Source organism: Aureobasidium namibiae, assembly GCF_000721765.1.
Source record: "Aureobasidium namibiae CBS 147.97 unplaced genomic scaffold scaffold_25, whole genome shotgun sequence".
NCBI classification, from domain to species: Eukaryota; Fungi; Ascomycota; class Dothideomycetes; order Dothideales; family Saccotheciaceae; genus Aureobasidium; species Aureobasidium namibiae.
In genome coordinates this window covers 69,855-86,223 of record NW_013581184.1, presented here as the reverse complement: position 1 = coordinate 86,223, position 16,369 = coordinate 69,855, and the positions used below count along the sequence as shown (strand labels likewise).

Here is a 16,369-nt window from a genome sequence, read left to right as displayed (position 1 = left end):
TTAGGTTTAACAGTTAGTGGGATTCTAGCTGAGTCCTCTCTCACCTCGTCTTTAAAGACGCGCAGGAATTCTAATGTAGGAGAGAGGGGGCATCCCCACAGACTTTCTTGTAATCTGTGGATATCTGTATAGACACTAGATATATTTCCTTGTTTCTTTCTCATCATCAACCCTCTGGTTTTCCAAACATGAGGTGAAACCCACTGCCCCCTCGGTTGCTGGCCTGCATTTGGTATAGCTCAGTCCGGTTTCCGTCTACTCTTTCGATACACCATCTGAAATTTCTTGAGACTCTTGCTCTGGCAAGAAAGAAGAAAAAAGAGAAGAAATCATCATGCTACGGCCAGTGAGAGAGGGGAATCCTTGCAAGCTATCGAAATAAAAAAAAGACTAGAGAAAAACAAAAAAAAAAACAGATCGGTACAAACAAGAGACAGGAAAGAAACCTATCCTAGTATTATCGAAACAGCAAAAGGGGTGCTGAAAAAGAGGTTTAGGGAGAATGAGAACAAAAGATCTGGTGTTGCTCGCATCCGAAGAAGGCGGGATAGAGCAACGACCATTCTGATGGATAGTATAGAAAAGATTTGTTTTCATGCCTGGATATGATAAGAGGGGGTAGCATAGAAACACAAGGTGCAGAGCAGAGCGGGAAAACAGACAAACAAAACGTGCCCACCCGTCCTTCGTGGTAGGTCTTTGTAATGGCGTAAAAGTGAAGAAAACGCCATGATAACGCCCTTTACCCCAGAGAAACAAGACGGGGTTGACGCAGAAAGCAAAGGAAGCCTGGAGTCGAAAAAGCATCCAGGAAAACAGAAACCCAGCAGAATGCGTGTAAGAAGACAAGACCTGTCTCCCCTCTAACAACAATTCTTGCCCATACCACCCACTCCAGCACCACCAGCACCCACATCAACCTGCTGAGCCCCTCCTTGCGATCCCTGCGCAGCACCACCACCGCTGGAATCAATGATGCGTTTCTTGATATCCGAAGCCAGCGAGAAGAAAGCCTTTTCCACATTGATGTTTGACTTTGCGGATACTTCGATGAATGGAATGCCGAGTTCGTCGGCGAGAGCTTGACCTTGGGCGGTTGAGACTGCGCGTTTTTCTTCCCAGTCGCATTTGTTGCCGATGAGGATTTTGTTGACGCCTTCCGAGGCGTGTTGTTCGACGTTTGAGAACCAGGTGCGGATGTCTGTGGAAGAGAAAGGTTAGGCTGGGTGTAGAGATGACGAGGAGAGGAAAAGTGTGGGTAAAGGGGAAGAGAGAGAGGTGGAGCAAAACTCACTGTTGAAACTCTTCTCGTCCGTCACATCGTAGACCAACAGGATACCCATGGCACCTCTGTAGTAAGCGGTAGTGATGGTACGGAAGCGCTCCTGGCCAGCAGTATCCCAGATCTGCAGCTTGACGCGCTTGTTGTCGAGCTCGATGGTGCGGATCTTGAAGTCGATGCCAATGGTGGTAATGAAGGACGGGGTGAAGCTGTCTTCGCTGAATCGCAGCAGACAGCATGACTTGCCAACGCCGGAGTCGCCGATTAGGAGGAGCTTGATCTAGGTGACGCAAACCATGTTAGAAGGAGAAGTCAAAGTGGGGTGGGAGAAGGTGGGGAGTGGGGTTCGTACGAGAAAGTCATAGTTGCGGTTTTGGCCTGCCATGGCGAGGGCAGATGTGTGTGGGAGAGAGCGACAGCGGCTGGTGACACAAGGGGCTTAGGCAGCAGCAGCAGAAGGAAGCGTCGTGCGAGTTGAAGCGGCAGTGGACGTGATAGAGGCGTGCAGTGGCTTATCGGCAGGCAGCGAGGCTACAGTGCAGACAGTCGAAGGATTGATGAGGGTCGCAGCTGAGGATGAGGGGCGGTGTGTTGTTTGTGCTTGGTTGAGGTGTGCGGAGAGTCACAGGATGTGCGGGAGAGTCGTCAAACAAAGAGGAAGGAGGACGACGTCGGCGGCGGGGCGTTTGTTCACAGGGTGTTGACTTGTATGGATGCGACAGCGACTTGCAGGGCGGACGAACGAGATACGTCAAGGCAGCGAATCGAAAGTTAACGTTAGTTAGGCCAATTGTCCCGCCTTCCCTGAGCAACCACCCAGCCCAGCCGGTGCCTCGTCGCCCTCTCCGCCTTTCGCGGCCGACAGCTGCGCCTGCCAAGTCATATTCGAAACATCTCCATTGGTAACTCCGACTGTTGCAAACGTCCATATTGATCATCGGCCATCCTGAGTCTGTTTGTTGTCCTTGCTCTACTGCTCTAGGTATCCCGACTCAAGTCCCGTTCACCTTCCTGCTACAACAAACACCTAAAAGTATCGCTTGTACGCCCACCGAATCCTACTCACCACCTTCCTCTGCTTCTTGACTCCCGTCCTCACATCAACCAACTCCTCCACGTCCTCTACAAAGTCTCGAAAGATTTGCGCAGGCATCACTCTATGCGCTGCCTCCCGCAAAACATGCACTTCACACAACAGCAATCCGTGATCCTTGTAGTACAGCTCTCCAAATTCTGTGGGCGACGAGTTGGTCAGCACCCGATCAATGTTGCGCAGTTGTCGCATCATGTGGCCTTGCTTGCGACTGGCGTCTGCACCGCGTCGTAGTGTCAGTGTAGATGACAGCCAGCGTGAAATTCCTATCGTGACGAGTATTCCAGGTGTGAGACCCACAAAGCCAAACACCAATTCTTGACTCTTGAGCAATGCGTCAATGCCACCCATAGCTACTTCGACGTCGACTTTGGTCTTTTGCACTTGGATAAGCAATGCTCTGATCAGGTTTCCACGTATTGTGCCCATGAAGGGGCTGGAGAGGTCTTTTTCGTAGGCTTTGAGTACTGGTGTCAGGTCTCCTTCGCGCACTTTGGCTCGGAGAGCTGCAATCTCTACGTCGGTGAGAGGGCTGCCGGTGTCTGTCGCGTTGCCTGGGTTGTCTACTGCAAAGTCCACAACCATGCGCTCCAGGCTGGCTCTGTCACCCTCTAGAGACCCTTTTGACATGATCGAGACCTCGCTATCTTTGTCGTGGCGAATTGTCTGGATGACCTTGCGAGTGGGCTCCACACACCAGTTGATCCAGAAGTCGCGGATGGTATGGCCAAACTCTTGAATCCAGGTGAGAATCTCTGCTTTGCGATTGACCAGGTAGCGGAGGATCGTGCTCGATGAGAGGATGCCTACAGTGATGGGCAGCCAATATCTGACAATGCGCGATGGTTTGCCGTGTTTCTGTACCATGACCTTTGACTGCTGCGTGTATTCGGGAATCCTTGCGTGCAGCATCCTGATCAGCCTGTCGGCGATGGTCGCAGGGTGTGCTCCCAGTTCGGAAGCCTCGCCATTCTCCTGGACGTAGACTTCAACATCGTAGAGTGGATCATCGTCGGTGGCTGCTGCAATGGCTGCGTCGAATTTATCAACAGCAAGCTCTTCCTCGTTGACTTTGGCAAGCACAGCATCCATGAGAGCAACATTGCGTGCCACACTGGCCTTCCATTTGTCCCGACCTTGAGTGCCATTCGGCGTAGCAAAACCCTCGCCATGCATGTTTTCATTCATCAGGCCCTCTCCCAGCAAGACGCCCAGGGCATTGGCACCACGCAACCTGCATCTCTTGAGCTCAGTCTGCTTCTGGCGAACAGAACTGCGCACCCTGGCAACAGGGCTGACGACGCGTTTCCGCATCTCCTTGACCCCCTTCTCCCTCACCACCTCTTTGACCAATCCATAGAACTCGGTCCAGCGGGCGGTCAAGCTCTGCTGTGCCTCGGCGCCAGCATCGCGAATGTTGAAATCTGCACTTCGCCTGCGCACATCGGCCCAAACGTAGTTGCTCCACTCGGCCAGACGCAAAGGTGCGGTTTGCATGCTGTACAGGGCAGTAGCGTGTTGGCTTCCCAGCACCTGATCCCAATACCAGACATCGTCTGCAAGCGCAACCGTCTCATCCAGTAAGCGCGACAGAATCAAGCCATACACCTGCACCGTAGCCTTTGCAACCAGCAACCAAGCCAACTCTTGCTCATATTCACCATCGTGTTTGTGAGCAGCCAAGTCTTCTCCTTGGTCCGGCAGGACGATTTGGGCGCGAGTGAGGTAGTGGTGGATCTGAGAGGCGGAGAGAAGAGGGTTTCTCGACGTAGAGGGTATGGAGAGCGATTTGACCAGGGATTGCAGGTGCTCGGCTCGGTCAGAGGGAAAGTGTTGGTCGTCGCCAGTGATGTTGATGGGGCCGACTGGTGGTGGTGCGTTCAGCTGTAGACGGTCGATCTGCGAGTCCACTCGTCGCACTTGACTGTAGAGATGATCCTGTCAGCTCCATAAATTGTCTCGAGCGTGTATGCCTGACTCTGCTGGCTAGATGCGGATGTGGGGCCTCGATGACATTACTCACTCTACGACGAAAGACATGGTTGCGACCTGTGTCGTTTCACAAAGATGTGTTAGAAGTCCGTCGGTGAAGAGTGTCTTGTCATAGCAACAGAGTGCCAGTTGTGCGACGTGACCAACAAACGTGTGATGATGACGACAGGCTTGTTGGCTTGCTTTGACGAAACCGGGCTTTCATGTGTCAAGGCATGGCAATCGGCAACAAACCTCACAAGGCTGACTGCATATCGCTTCTAACGCTTTCTGGAATACATCTGGCCACTCAGCGTCGCCCTGGACCTGCTGGCGCTGTAAGCAATAAACAGCACAATCTCTGTCCGTATCTCACGTCACTCGCTTGAGGTATTGAATATGAGAATCGGAAACGTAGCATGTCTTGTAATCGCATGGGATTCCATACTTTTGATACATCTAATAGGTTGTAGGCGAATAGGCAACAAGCCCACGGCTCATCCTGTTGAAAAAGCTTGAGCTTGCGTGCATCTTCTCCTTTTTGTCTATGAACAACAACTCCATCCCAATGCAGAAGATACGAAAAAGAAACAAGGGCCATTGTATTGAAGAGAGTCCGGTAAAAACGTCAAGGCCTGGTATCTTGAAATGAGAGAACGCTCAGACTTCGACCATGCCGTGTCCGTGAAACGCCGTCGAAAGCGTGTTGAAATATAAGGTGGACATACAACACATTCGTTTACTGGGCCTTTCTGGCCTTTGCAAGCTTCTTCTCTCTTCTTCTCTTGGAAGCTTCGGCACCGGCCTCGGTATCCAAAACATAGTCCCACCAGCGGAAAGAGCTCGAGTAGTTGCCAATGAACTTTTCGTGGTGAACGTCGTGGTGCTCGGCACCGGCCCAGAAAGGAAGGAAATGGTGAAGCGACCAGGGGAACTCGTAGCCAGAGTGTGCGTCGATGGCTTGGAACAGGCGGAGGACGATCCAGATGTACATGGTCAGGATGTGGAGGTCCTTGGTGACGGCGCACCACACGATGGGGATACCAACGGTACCGAAACCCAAGCTCATGACTTCAATAGGCGATGCGTACTCGGCAGCGAGACCAAAGGGAGCAGAATATTGGTGGTGGATCTTGTGGACGGCCTTGTAGAGGGGACCCCAGTGGAAAGCGCGGTGCATCCAGTAGTGCCATGCATCTTCAAAGACGAAGAAGATTGCGATTTGGTAGGCCATCTTGTAAACGGGAGGAAATGGGACCTCGGTGCCGAGACCAAAGTATTGGGCCATAGGGTGGAAGAGCCTGGAGAAGACGGTATTAGCATTGCGAACGCGAGATTTGATGCAACAATGCTGTCTTACCAAATCTGGGGGAGCTCGACAGTGAAGTGACTCAACAGAACGAGCTTGGCGCATTGCCATTGTTCAGCAGCAGTAGGGATTTTTTGCTAGAGGTTGTGTCAGTATGCGGGTCGCGAAGCGTATAAAAAGGGGCGTGGCATACGTTCTGAATCTTGTACTTGTTGAAATAAGGAATGCGGTCGATAATCATCCAGGGAAGAGAGCGGCCAAAGTAGACGAGTTCGTGCATCAAGAAGGACATGATGCCGGTGGCGAGCACATCGTTGCCAATGTATGCGTACCACGCCATCCACAGCTTTTCAAAGTAATTGAGGTGTACATTGTACTCGGACACCTTTTCGAATTGGTTCCAGTACGTGTCCGATGTGTGAGGGAGAGCGTGCTCAAGAATAGCCGTCGCGTTGCTGTAAAGAAAGTCAGAATTGGCGTTCCTGAGGATCAACAGAGTTGAGGGTACAAAGGGGCGGCGGGGGAGCTCACAGGTACGACATGATGCAAAAGCCTCTCTTGGTCCTTCAATTGAAAGACCGTGTCGATGCTGAGAGAGGAAAAGAACCCGTAGGATGTGTGGTGTATGTGAGTGCGGACAAAGGACACAAGAGAAGTGTTGAGTTAACCCTTTTCTAAACAACCAGCCACGCCTCAGACGTCGGGACCAATGTTAAATTTCCAGTGAGGACCAAAATCATACGATTTGCCCTCAAGTCGTTCCACTGGTCCCTGGATTGACCGGAGGCTAGAAGCTCCGACCGCCAGATGGGGACTGACGATCGCCAAGAGAGGTCATCTCAACCAATTAGCGTCTGTCAATCTCGAGCTAAGCATTGAGATCATCTCGTCAGTGGACGCGCAACAACACAAAGCGCAGCACGGAGAACTCGCTTTCTTTTTGCCCCCCTGCCGCCTTGTTGACAGATGCAGTCGTTCCCCGTACAAACACCGTATTTCTGGTCTGATGCCCGGCAATTGCATGACCTCCTATCATCAAAATTGATGGTAGAAGACTCCGAGTCGCCACTTCTGTAATCCTACATCTGTTGCTCAAATCCCGAGTCACCGTGGTCTTTGTGATGGTGGCCTCATTTCTTGTATAATGTTTGAGATGATGTCGCATGTTTATGCTGAGTGTCTTGTATACTCGTAAAGGACGATGATCGTTGCACTTTCTTCTCAGCTATCCCACTTACTGTGCTGTAGCAAGTCAGATAGGTCATCATGGTCATCCTCGTTACATCGATTTGAGAGGGCAAGATGTGTATAACCATAAAGAAAGAACCGAATCTCGTTGTCCTAAACTCTGCATATTGACATCCGACCAATGCAAGAGAGAGAAACAAAAGGAAAAAAAAGTATTAAGAAAACCCCAGGCCAGGCACGAAAATATCTCAGTCTTGCTCTTTTCTCCTCGACGCCGCCATTGTGTTGTCTTTGTTCCATGACTTTGCTTTCCTAGAACCTCTTTGGTTCCTCTGCTTTCTGTCTATCCTCCTTCTGTCTTCTTTCGCTTCTCGTTTCCTGCAACACCAGCACCAGCAATCGTTTGCTGTGATTCCTCATCTCTCGGCGATGGCGTTTCTCGTAAATGTAAGAAGAACAATCTGCTGCGGTGGACGGTAATGCAAACCACTATCGCCGTCCGGACCGCCCATCTCTTGACTCGTGTCCAACAACAGCAAAGGTGCTTGCAGCTGCACTACCGTTGCTTCTTAATCTCTGTGGCCCATCCATCAATGCCCTCGCCCTTTGTGCCGGGCTCGATCTCGAGCTTGACGCCGTCCATGCCCTTTGTGCCCTCCAGAAACCCGTGGCCAGCCATGCCTCCGGCGTTGGCGCGGTCTGCAGGGAGGAGCTCAAGCATGGGTAGCAGGAATTCGGCAATGCGCTTGCTTTCCTCAATGCTGAAATGGTATTTTTCTCTCAAAACATCGGGGAGGGCCCAGTGACGTAGACGGTGGATGTTGCGCAGCTCTCCTTTGCGGTTGAATATCTCCTGTGACCACTTGCCACCAACGCACAGGGACTTGGGGAAGGTGCCGAGCAGCTCAATGACCTGAGCGATGTGATCGTCGTCCTTGCCGTACTTTGTGCCAGATTGAGGGTCGAAGAGGTAGTCACCAGTAATGAGCTCGAAGACCTGAGAGATGATTGTCAGCCCGAATTTCCTGGTGTTTGCAGGAGATGGGTCTTACCATGCAAGCCATGCTCCAAACATCTGTGCTAGCACCCCACTTTGATCCAAGAATGACCTCTGGTGATCTGTATTGTCGTGTCTGAATGTCGTTTGTGAAATGATGCCCGACCCAACATGCATTACCCAGATCGGCAATCTTGACCGAGATCGTGTCGAATGCTACTTCTTCTGGCACCTTGGTTGATGAAGTCGAAGAAGAGAGGTCGATACCGGAGACGTTGTTGGCAAGAATATCACTACGGTTTTGATTAGTCCAAAATGTACAGCAGCTGAGTGACAGTTCAAAACTTACGCAGTCTTTTCACGCTCCTTTTGCGCGGCCTCGTCTGAAATTCCGAGAGACTCCTTCATGGATTTTGTGGGAGAAGTCGCGCCTGCAGCACCACTCATTTCAACATCTTGACTCGGACTGGGGCTTGGGCCCGTGATTGGAACAGGTTTACCTTGTTCTGCCATGAGCTTGTTGAGGCTCGACAGGTCGGTCTGACTGAAACTGGCATTGAGAGGACTGGGAAGAGGTTGACTGCCGGTGATGAGGGTTCTTCTCCTCCTTCTACCGTTGCGGTGTTCGTCCTTTGCCTTATCGGGGTCTTCCTGAACATATGTCTTGACAATCTGCTCGACATCACCGATTTCGATCAGGACGTTCTCGGGCTTGAGATCGGTATGGATGATGCCACATTCGCGGTGGAGGTAGTCGAGACCCAATAGGACCTGCTTGGTGATTTGTCTGACAAGAGGCATAGGGATACCTCTGTGGTTCCAGCGCTTGATCAGGCCCAGAAGATTCTCACCCAAGACCTCAAAAACCATGCAGACGTGCATGCCGTGGGGACCTTTATGATTGAAAGAATCGAGCAAACTGACTACATGTTTCCTGCCGGGGTGGTCCATGTTGGCCTGCACGACCTTGTTGAGCAATTTGATCTCGTCCAGAGCAGTCTCGGTGTAGTGAGCAGCAGAGCGCACGACCTTGAGAGCGACGTGCTTGCCTGTGTCGTTGTCGCGCGAGAGCCAGACGGTCGAGAAGTGGCCCCAGCCCAGCTTGCGCACGACTGTGTATTTGCCATTGTTGTATTCTTCACCGACCTGGACGGGGTGGTAGCCGCCCTTGCAGTAGTCCTCCGAGTCCTCTTCGTCGGCGGTGTTCTCGGTTTGCTCGTCGCCGGAGAGCGAGGATGAATCTGAGCCCGACGGACTCAGGTCACGGGTAGTTGTGGGTTTTTGGTAGCTCATGGGCGAAGCGGTTGCCGAAGCGCTGCGACGGGTGTGGTCAGAGGGGAGCGAAACGAGGGAAAAGAAAGAATGACTTACGCTTCTTGCTGTTCAGAGGTGACGATGGGTTTCAGCTCTTGCTTTCTGCGCTTCTTACCGTTGGTGCCGTTGGCAGCGTTGGTTGCGGAGTGGGCGACCTGTTTTGCTTTCTGGATGGCGGCCTTCTTGATGTCGGATCCATTCATTTTCGGCGAGGTGTGAGCTATGACGCGCTGCAGCTGGCTGGCTCTGACGGATGCTCAGTAGCCGACGGTGCAGACAAGAGGGTGAAGAAGAATAGAGAGTCGAGGCGCAGCTGGTGTTTGCGGTAGAATGTCTGTGGCTGGCGGATGCAGTCTTGTCGTCGTCGTCGTCGTCGTCGTCGTGGTCAAATGCGCGGGTCGCGGGAGCTGGTGGGATGATACAAATGGTGGATTAGCGACAGGGCCGAGGGAGCTTGTCGTGGATAAGTCGATCTCTGGCTGTCGCAACTCGCGGCGTCAAAGCAGACACAGACGCAGACCAAGACGCAGACACAGCGGCGCGGGACGGCCAGTGACGCTGTACACTTGGATGTTGCTTTGCGCTCTCCGTCAGTGGTCCAAGCGGTGCCCTGCCAACAACTTCTTGCTGCTTCAGGAGAGAGTCGGGATTTTTGACAACCGCAGGTTTGCTGCTGCTTGCCAATGCGCGACTTTGCTCGCCTCTAGTCAGGGATTGTCAATCGCTTCTTGCCGATGGGGATGCGATGACTAGATGGTTGGGATATGTCTGCACAAGCCCGCGCTGTTTTCCACTTGTTGCGACATGTCACCTCCTCGATCAAGAAACAAATAATTTACTATATCTGATCATGACTACGCTGCCTGCAAACGCATCGCATTCTGACAGTCCATTTCTTTTCCTGTGCAGCATGAACACAAACGGGCATATTTATTGGTGCTGCGCATATCGATAGACTATCGTGCACACTCTCGGCCCGTGCCCTCCCTCTCTCTTGCGAGTGATGGCGGGGGAGAGGTTGGTCTTCTCTGCCACCGTAAGGTCAATCATGGTTCTCCTCTCACACGGATTGGCCATGTTGGTCACACTCAACTTCGTCAGACGGCCAATCCATTTGAAACATGTCACTGTGCCTGGTCTGCACCGTCACGTAAAACAGGTCCAATGCCATGTGGTCGACGGTGATTATGACATATGCAACCACTAGTGCGCCATTCAGCCGCTGACCCGATTTATCGTTCGAAACATCCGACACACGCCAGCTTGGATAACGACATGTCCTGCCTGTCACTCTGACCTTTGACACGAGCTATTGAGATGCAGAATTCGTTTCTCGAGTCCAGAAATCCATAACAGGGAAAGCCGAGTGAGCTGTGGGTTCCACTGTTCTTCAAATGCTGTGGATTTGGTCTGGCGGACTTCTGCAGCTCAGAAGGTTCACGACTCGCGCTGACCGGCAGATTGATCTTCCAAGCTTTTTGCGTCTCCAACTTCTGCATGTGTAAAGTTTGTCACCAGCATACCAGCTATCATCATACGTGATTAGAGTGTGAACCAATGTTCCTTCTTAGGACAGTCCAGATACAATCGGCATTGTTCTGCTTTTAGTCTCAGAAGCCATTTGTTTTTTATTGACTTCACGCCATTGTCGCTGGGATCTGTTAGACATTGATATGTGTTACAGTAGTTTTATCGCGCCAGGGTCGCACCGTAAGCATTCAATTTCTGACAAAAATCGCGTTCTGCGGTCGACAGACAACCATTGTTGTTCCAACATACTTGTGGAAAACTTCAGAACATATATCCAAGTTCTGCCTGATGATTTTTTGTCGATATCATGGAGGGTGGTTGTGTCAATGGTCAAAGCAATTTTTCGACGCTTTGTTTCCAAAGTTGACACACGAATCACTTATACCGAGCTCCTTCAAAGTCGAAAGAAACTGATACAATCTTAAATATCTCAGAAACGGCAAATACGCCCGAGATCGCTAGACAAACTACAGTAAGCAAACAGAAGTCGAACACAGAGGTTGTTGCACAAAGATGCGAACAAAAATAGTACTGTCCTGGGTTGGTGTTGTTTCTCCGCAGTGTTGTGATAAGATAAGGATAGTGACGGCGTCATGGCGATTGTCGCAGAAGCTCTCGAGCTCTCTTCTACAAGAACACAGCACTTGCGTGTTTGCAACTATCTGACTCGACAGCAATGGCATACCTAGCATCTATCCATCGGCCCAGCAGCGTCCGGCACGCGCTGAAGCTGAACTTCCTCAGCCCCGACGATGACACTCTCGTGGTGGCGTAGGTCGACCTGACCGAGCTTTATTGTATGCGCTGACATCAAGGTAGCAAGGCCAATCGACTAGAATTCTATGCCCAGCAAGAGGATGGCCTGGTACTGCAGCACTCAAAGGCCATCTACGGCAAGGTCATTATGCTACAGAGCATTCGTCCCCAATCATCCCAGACTGACCACTTGTTCGTCGGCACCGATCGCTACATGTACTTTACGCTATCATGGGACTCCGCAACCAAGCAGTTACGCACAGAAAAGAGTCTCAAGGACCTGTCGGACAAAGCAGCAAGAGAGGCACAACTCGGAGAACGATGCAACATCGACCCGACACGAAGGTACATGACGATCGAGATCTACGAAGGAATCGTTTCCGTCATCCCCATCGCACACGAATCAAAGCGCAAGTCAACAACCACCTCTCAGCTAGGAGACATCGGCGAGCCCGCCTCGGTCCGCATACCCGAACTCAACGTACGATCATCCACCTTCTTGCACCGGAGGAGTGAAAAGGCGAAGCCACAATTGGCCCTGCTCTACGAGGATTCTGTGGGAAAAGTTCGCCTGAAGGTCCGCGACCTAGACTACTCTCCAGCCTTGAAGTCCAACGAAGCTGGCTCAGCTGAACTTGAGAATGAGCAAGATGCAGACGAAGAGCTTGATCTGGGTGCCAGCCACCTCATACCTCTGCCTCGCCCGGCCTATGGTGTACTCATACTGGGAGAGACGACCATTTCATACTGCGAAGAATTCGACGGCAGAATGCGCAAGACTGCAAAAAGCGAGCCCCTCAAAGAAGCCACCATCTTTGTCGCCTGGACTCAAATCGACGATCAGCGCTTCGTCCTTGCTGACGAGTACGGTAAGCTGTACTTGCTCATGATTACTTTGAACAGCAAGCAGGATCTCGAGGGCTGGAAACTGGATGTCATCGGCGAAACGTCACGGGCTTCGACTCTGGTATACCTGGACGGAGGCCGCATTTTTGTAGGCTCGCATCAAGGCAACTCTCAACTCATCCAGATCACTCCCGGCTCCATCGAAATCCTACAGGCTTTCGCCAACATTGCGCCCATCCTCGATTTTACAGTCATGGACATGGGAAATCGTTCTTCCGAGGCTCAAGTCAACGAGTATTCATCTGGACAGGCTCGCATCGTCACTGGTAGTGGTGCATTCAAGGATGGTAGTTTACGCAGTGTCCGAAGCGGTGTCGGCCTTGAAGACCTTGGTTCTATTGGCGAGATGGAGAACATTACTGAGGTCTTCAGTCTGAAATCCAACCCGTCACTCGAGTTCGTGGACACACTGCTTGTGTCTTTCATCTCAAACACCCGAGTGTTCAACTTCTCATCTGACGGTGATGTCGAGGAAGTCGACAACTTTAAGGGTATCGATCTGTCACAAAGCACTCTATTCGCCTCCAATCTTTCCAACGGCAGAATCCTACAAATCACCGCCTCCGCCGTCCACATTGTTGATCCTGAGAGTGGTATGAGTCTGGCCAGCTGGTCGCCGGAGGGCGATGCGTCAATCGCAGCTGCTTCGACAGCAGACAACAAGATTTTGATTTCTGTCAGCGGCGCTGGTCTTACCATGCTCGACGTCGCGAGCGACAACGTCAAAGTAACGGCATCGAGAACATTTGATGCGGGCTCACAAGTTGCCTGTATCTCTCTATCACCCACGTTACGCAATACATGTGTCGTCGGCTTCTGGCAAGATGCAAGTATATCGTTGCTCGACGCTTCTTCACTAGAAACAATCCACTCAGAGACGATTGATGAAGACAGCATAGCAGTACCCCGTTCGTTACTCGTCACTCCGATTCTGGAAGGCGCATTACCAACTCTCTTCATCGGCATGGCAGATGGTAATGTCGTAACATATTTCATCGATCCCAGTACCAATACTCTATCGTCCAAGAAGAACATAATCCTCGGCACACAACAGGCTAGCTTCAAAGCCTTGCCAAAGGGCGATGGGTTGAACACGGTCTTTGCCATCTGCGAGCATCCGAGTCTGATCTATGGATCAGAGGGCCGCATCGTTTATTCCGCAATCACAGCAGAAGATGCGACATGTGTATCTCCTTTCGATACCGAGGCTTTCCCAAATGCCATCGCAATCGCCACGGCCAATGAACTCAAGCTTGCTATCGTGGACGAGGAGAGAACGACACATGTACAGACGCTGCCCGTCAATGAGACCGTGCGCAGGATCGCATACTCTACCGACCTACGAGCCTTTGGTCTGGGCACGATCAAGCGCACCATCAAAGACAGCTTCGAACATATCGAGAGTCATTTCAAGCTGGTGGACGAAGTTGCATTCCAAGAATTGCACACTTTTGCGCTGAATCAGGAGGAATTAGTCGAGAGCTGCATTCGTGCGAAGCTAGATGACGGCTCGGGTGACCTGGTAGAGCGATTCGTCGTGGGCACGAGTTACATCGAGGAAGACGTTGGTGACGCACCGAGGGGCCGTATCTTGGTCTTCGAGGTTACAGACGACAGACACCTCAAGCTTGTCGCAGAGCATAAAGTCAAGGGAGCATGCCGGTGCTTAGCGATTTGTGAGGGTCGCATTGTGGCCGCTTTGGTCAAGACAGTAAGTTTTCAGGTGATCCACTCCGGAATTGTTTACTGACATATCCACAGGTCGTCATGTACAACTTCAAGTACGAGACGGCGAGTCGACCATACCTTGACAAAGTCGCCAGCTACCGAACATCTACAGCACCCATCGATATCTCAGTCACTGGAGACAAAATCGTCATTGCCGATTTGATGAAGAGTATCTCCGTCGTGCAATACAGACAGGGTGCGGGTGGTCAAGATGATACTCTCAGCGAAGTCGCTCGCCACTATGATACTACGTGGGGCACAGCAGTGGCCAACATCTCGCCCAACACCTACCTCGAAAGCGATGCAGAAGGCAATCTTCTAGTCCTCAACCAAGACACAAACGGCTTCTCTGAAGAAGACAAGCGTCGCCTGCGTGTACTATCAGACATGCAGCTCGGTGAAATGGTCAACCGTATACGCCGCATTGATGTCCAGCCCACGCCTAACGCCATCGTCATCCCCTCCGCTTTCCTTGCCACAGTTGAGGGCGCTATCTACCTCTTCGCAACCATCGCACCACAACATCAAGACACACTCATGCGTTTGCAGGAAAATATGGCTGAAAAAGTTGTGAGCTTGGGCAATGTACCATTCAATCGATACCGCGCGTACAGGACTTCTGTGCGTGAGAGTGAAGAGCCCAATCGCTTCGTAGACGGCGAGCTGATTGAACGCTTCTTGGACTGCGATGAGCAGTTGCAGGAAGCTATTGTTCAAGGATTGAGTGTTGATGTCGAGGAGGTCAGGAGCATTGTGGAAGCTTTGAGGAGGTTGCATTAGACTATCAAACGCAAAGCATGTAGCTGACAATGAACGAAATCATGATGCTTATTGATCATACTACATCTGCAGGGCTGCAAGAACGGCTCGTCGATTCAAGATCGTTCTGGATGAATAGCGGAAAGCAAGACCGTCGACTCCTCGGAGAAACATGCACGAGATGAACTCCGTCACATTCATCGTCGCAATCTCAGGCGAGGTGCCATGCACAGAACACTGTCCAACCAGGAGACGTCCGCCTCCTCAATCGCTTCTATAAGCGCCAGACAGCATTGTAACATATCAACCTGCAGAGCACCGACAAATGAACCTTTTGTTCCGCGATAGTTTCAATGGTCTCATGCACCCATCTCCAACCGCCCTCATGTTTCTCTCGAAAACCCGGAAACACAGTGCCGAAGAAACACGTCAAAATGATCATCTCAGGAACCCGTAACCTTTTTCCCTGGTTTGAAATGCACGATCTCCACGCCACACATCGGCGCGGCGCGAAGCGGAGGTGACATGTCAAGCTACCGGGGTGTGGTCATGCAGCTAAACCAATTGGTCATGCAACTGCTTGGCTGGAAACATGCACTTGTGTCTCTTTCTTGCCAGAATCCCGTCTCTTGATTCAGTTGGAAAGTTGACTCGTCGAGTTGATAGAGTTTGCGGTGAAAGACGAAACTCGAGATCTTGGTCCTCGAAAAATGTGGCCTGATAGCTCCGAGATGACGATTGAAGACGATGGATTGGAGGTGAACAGATGGGGTATATAAGGACTGCTACCGTTGGACCTCGAGAGTCTGACCATCCATCCTCAGAACTATCCATCAAGTCAGCTATTGCTTCCACCATACAGCCACCACCTCGACTTCTATACACGGTCTTTACGAACCTTCGCCAACCACAATGCCTCACCACATGAACAACACCACCCACAACCACGACAGTGACCCTCGACCCTGCATCACCGTCCCTCTATCTCCTTGCGTCAACAACCTTGACAGCTCTCCCCTTGGCCCTGTAAGCTTCTCTCTCTCTTCCTTCTTCTCCTTCATACCTCTCTCCTCTCCTCTTCCCTTCCTCTGCTCTCTTTCTTGTGCTATCCCCCACACCTCGATTATCTTTCCTATCCTCTCTTCTACCCTAGCAAGATTCTCATTGCGGTCACAGGTCATGTTCGCAACGCGCATGTGCCCTAGCTGTGGCCGCTATGTCATTGCTGGAAAGAGGTGTACTTGCGGCCAACAGTGTTGATTGACCTTGTCCCTCTACCCCATCACTGCATCTGCTACTTCCTCGCCCTTCACTTCTCTGCCATCTCAGGCTGATGTTGGAATTGACAGGTCATGTTCTCAACTGTCATGTGTCACTGTGGTCGATATGTCATTGTCGGGAAGAGATGCCCTAGGTGTGGAGTCCAGCACTGAGTTGTTCTTTTTGTCGACCAAGACTATGCGTTGCTGGGAAGAGGAGAACAAAGATCTTTTGGAAACCCTTATTTCTTGCTCAATTTCTTCCACCAGGTGTTGG

General features: G+C 51.4%; 4 protein-coding genes across 4 annotated transcripts; 1 reads left to right on the top strand and 3 right to left on the bottom strand.

Moving 5' to 3' along the window:
* Positions 1 to 863: 863 nt before the first annotated feature.
* M436DRAFT_86098 (NCA2-domain-containing protein) lies at positions 864 to 4,415 on the bottom strand (the record flags this gene model as incomplete). Its single annotated transcript, XM_013567496.1, has 4 exons — positions 864 to 1,201; positions 1,295 to 1,562; positions 2,349 to 4,299; positions 4,399 to 4,415. 4 exons carry the CDS (start codon positions 4,413 to 4,415, stop codon positions 864 to 866), a joined length of 2,574 nt encoding a protein of 857 aa, XP_013422950.1.
* A 670-nt stretch (positions 4,416 to 5,085) lies between these two features.
* M436DRAFT_76647 (ERG25, C-4 methyl sterol oxidase) lies at positions 5,086 to 6,197 on the bottom strand (the record flags this gene model as incomplete). Its single annotated transcript, XM_013567495.1, has 4 exons — positions 5,086 to 5,647; positions 5,707 to 5,792; positions 5,849 to 6,110; positions 6,187 to 6,197. The coding sequence occupies 4 exons, from the start codon at positions 6,195 to 6,197 to the stop codon at positions 5,086 to 5,088; spliced, it is 921 nt and encodes a 306-aa protein (XP_013422949.1).
* A 1,202-nt stretch (positions 6,198 to 7,399) lies between these two features.
* Positions 7,400 to 9,357, bottom strand: M436DRAFT_67848 (kinase-like protein; the record flags this gene model as incomplete). Its single annotated transcript, XM_013567473.1, has 4 exons — positions 7,400 to 7,840; positions 7,896 to 8,133; positions 8,190 to 9,155; positions 9,212 to 9,357. The coding sequence occupies 4 exons, from the start codon at positions 9,355 to 9,357 to the stop codon at positions 7,400 to 7,402; spliced, it is 1,791 nt and encodes a 596-aa protein (XP_013422927.1).
* Positions 9,358 to 11,360: 2,003 nt separating this feature from the next.
* On the top strand, positions 11,361 to 14,854 carry M436DRAFT_57755 (uncharacterized protein; the record flags this gene model as incomplete). The annotated part of the gene is made up of 3 exons (XM_013567454.1): positions 11,361 to 11,455; positions 11,504 to 14,057; positions 14,108 to 14,854. 3 exons carry the CDS (start codon positions 11,361 to 11,363, stop codon positions 14,852 to 14,854), a joined length of 3,396 nt encoding a protein of 1,131 aa, XP_013422908.1.
* Between the last annotated feature and the right edge of the window lie 1,515 nt (positions 14,855 to 16,369).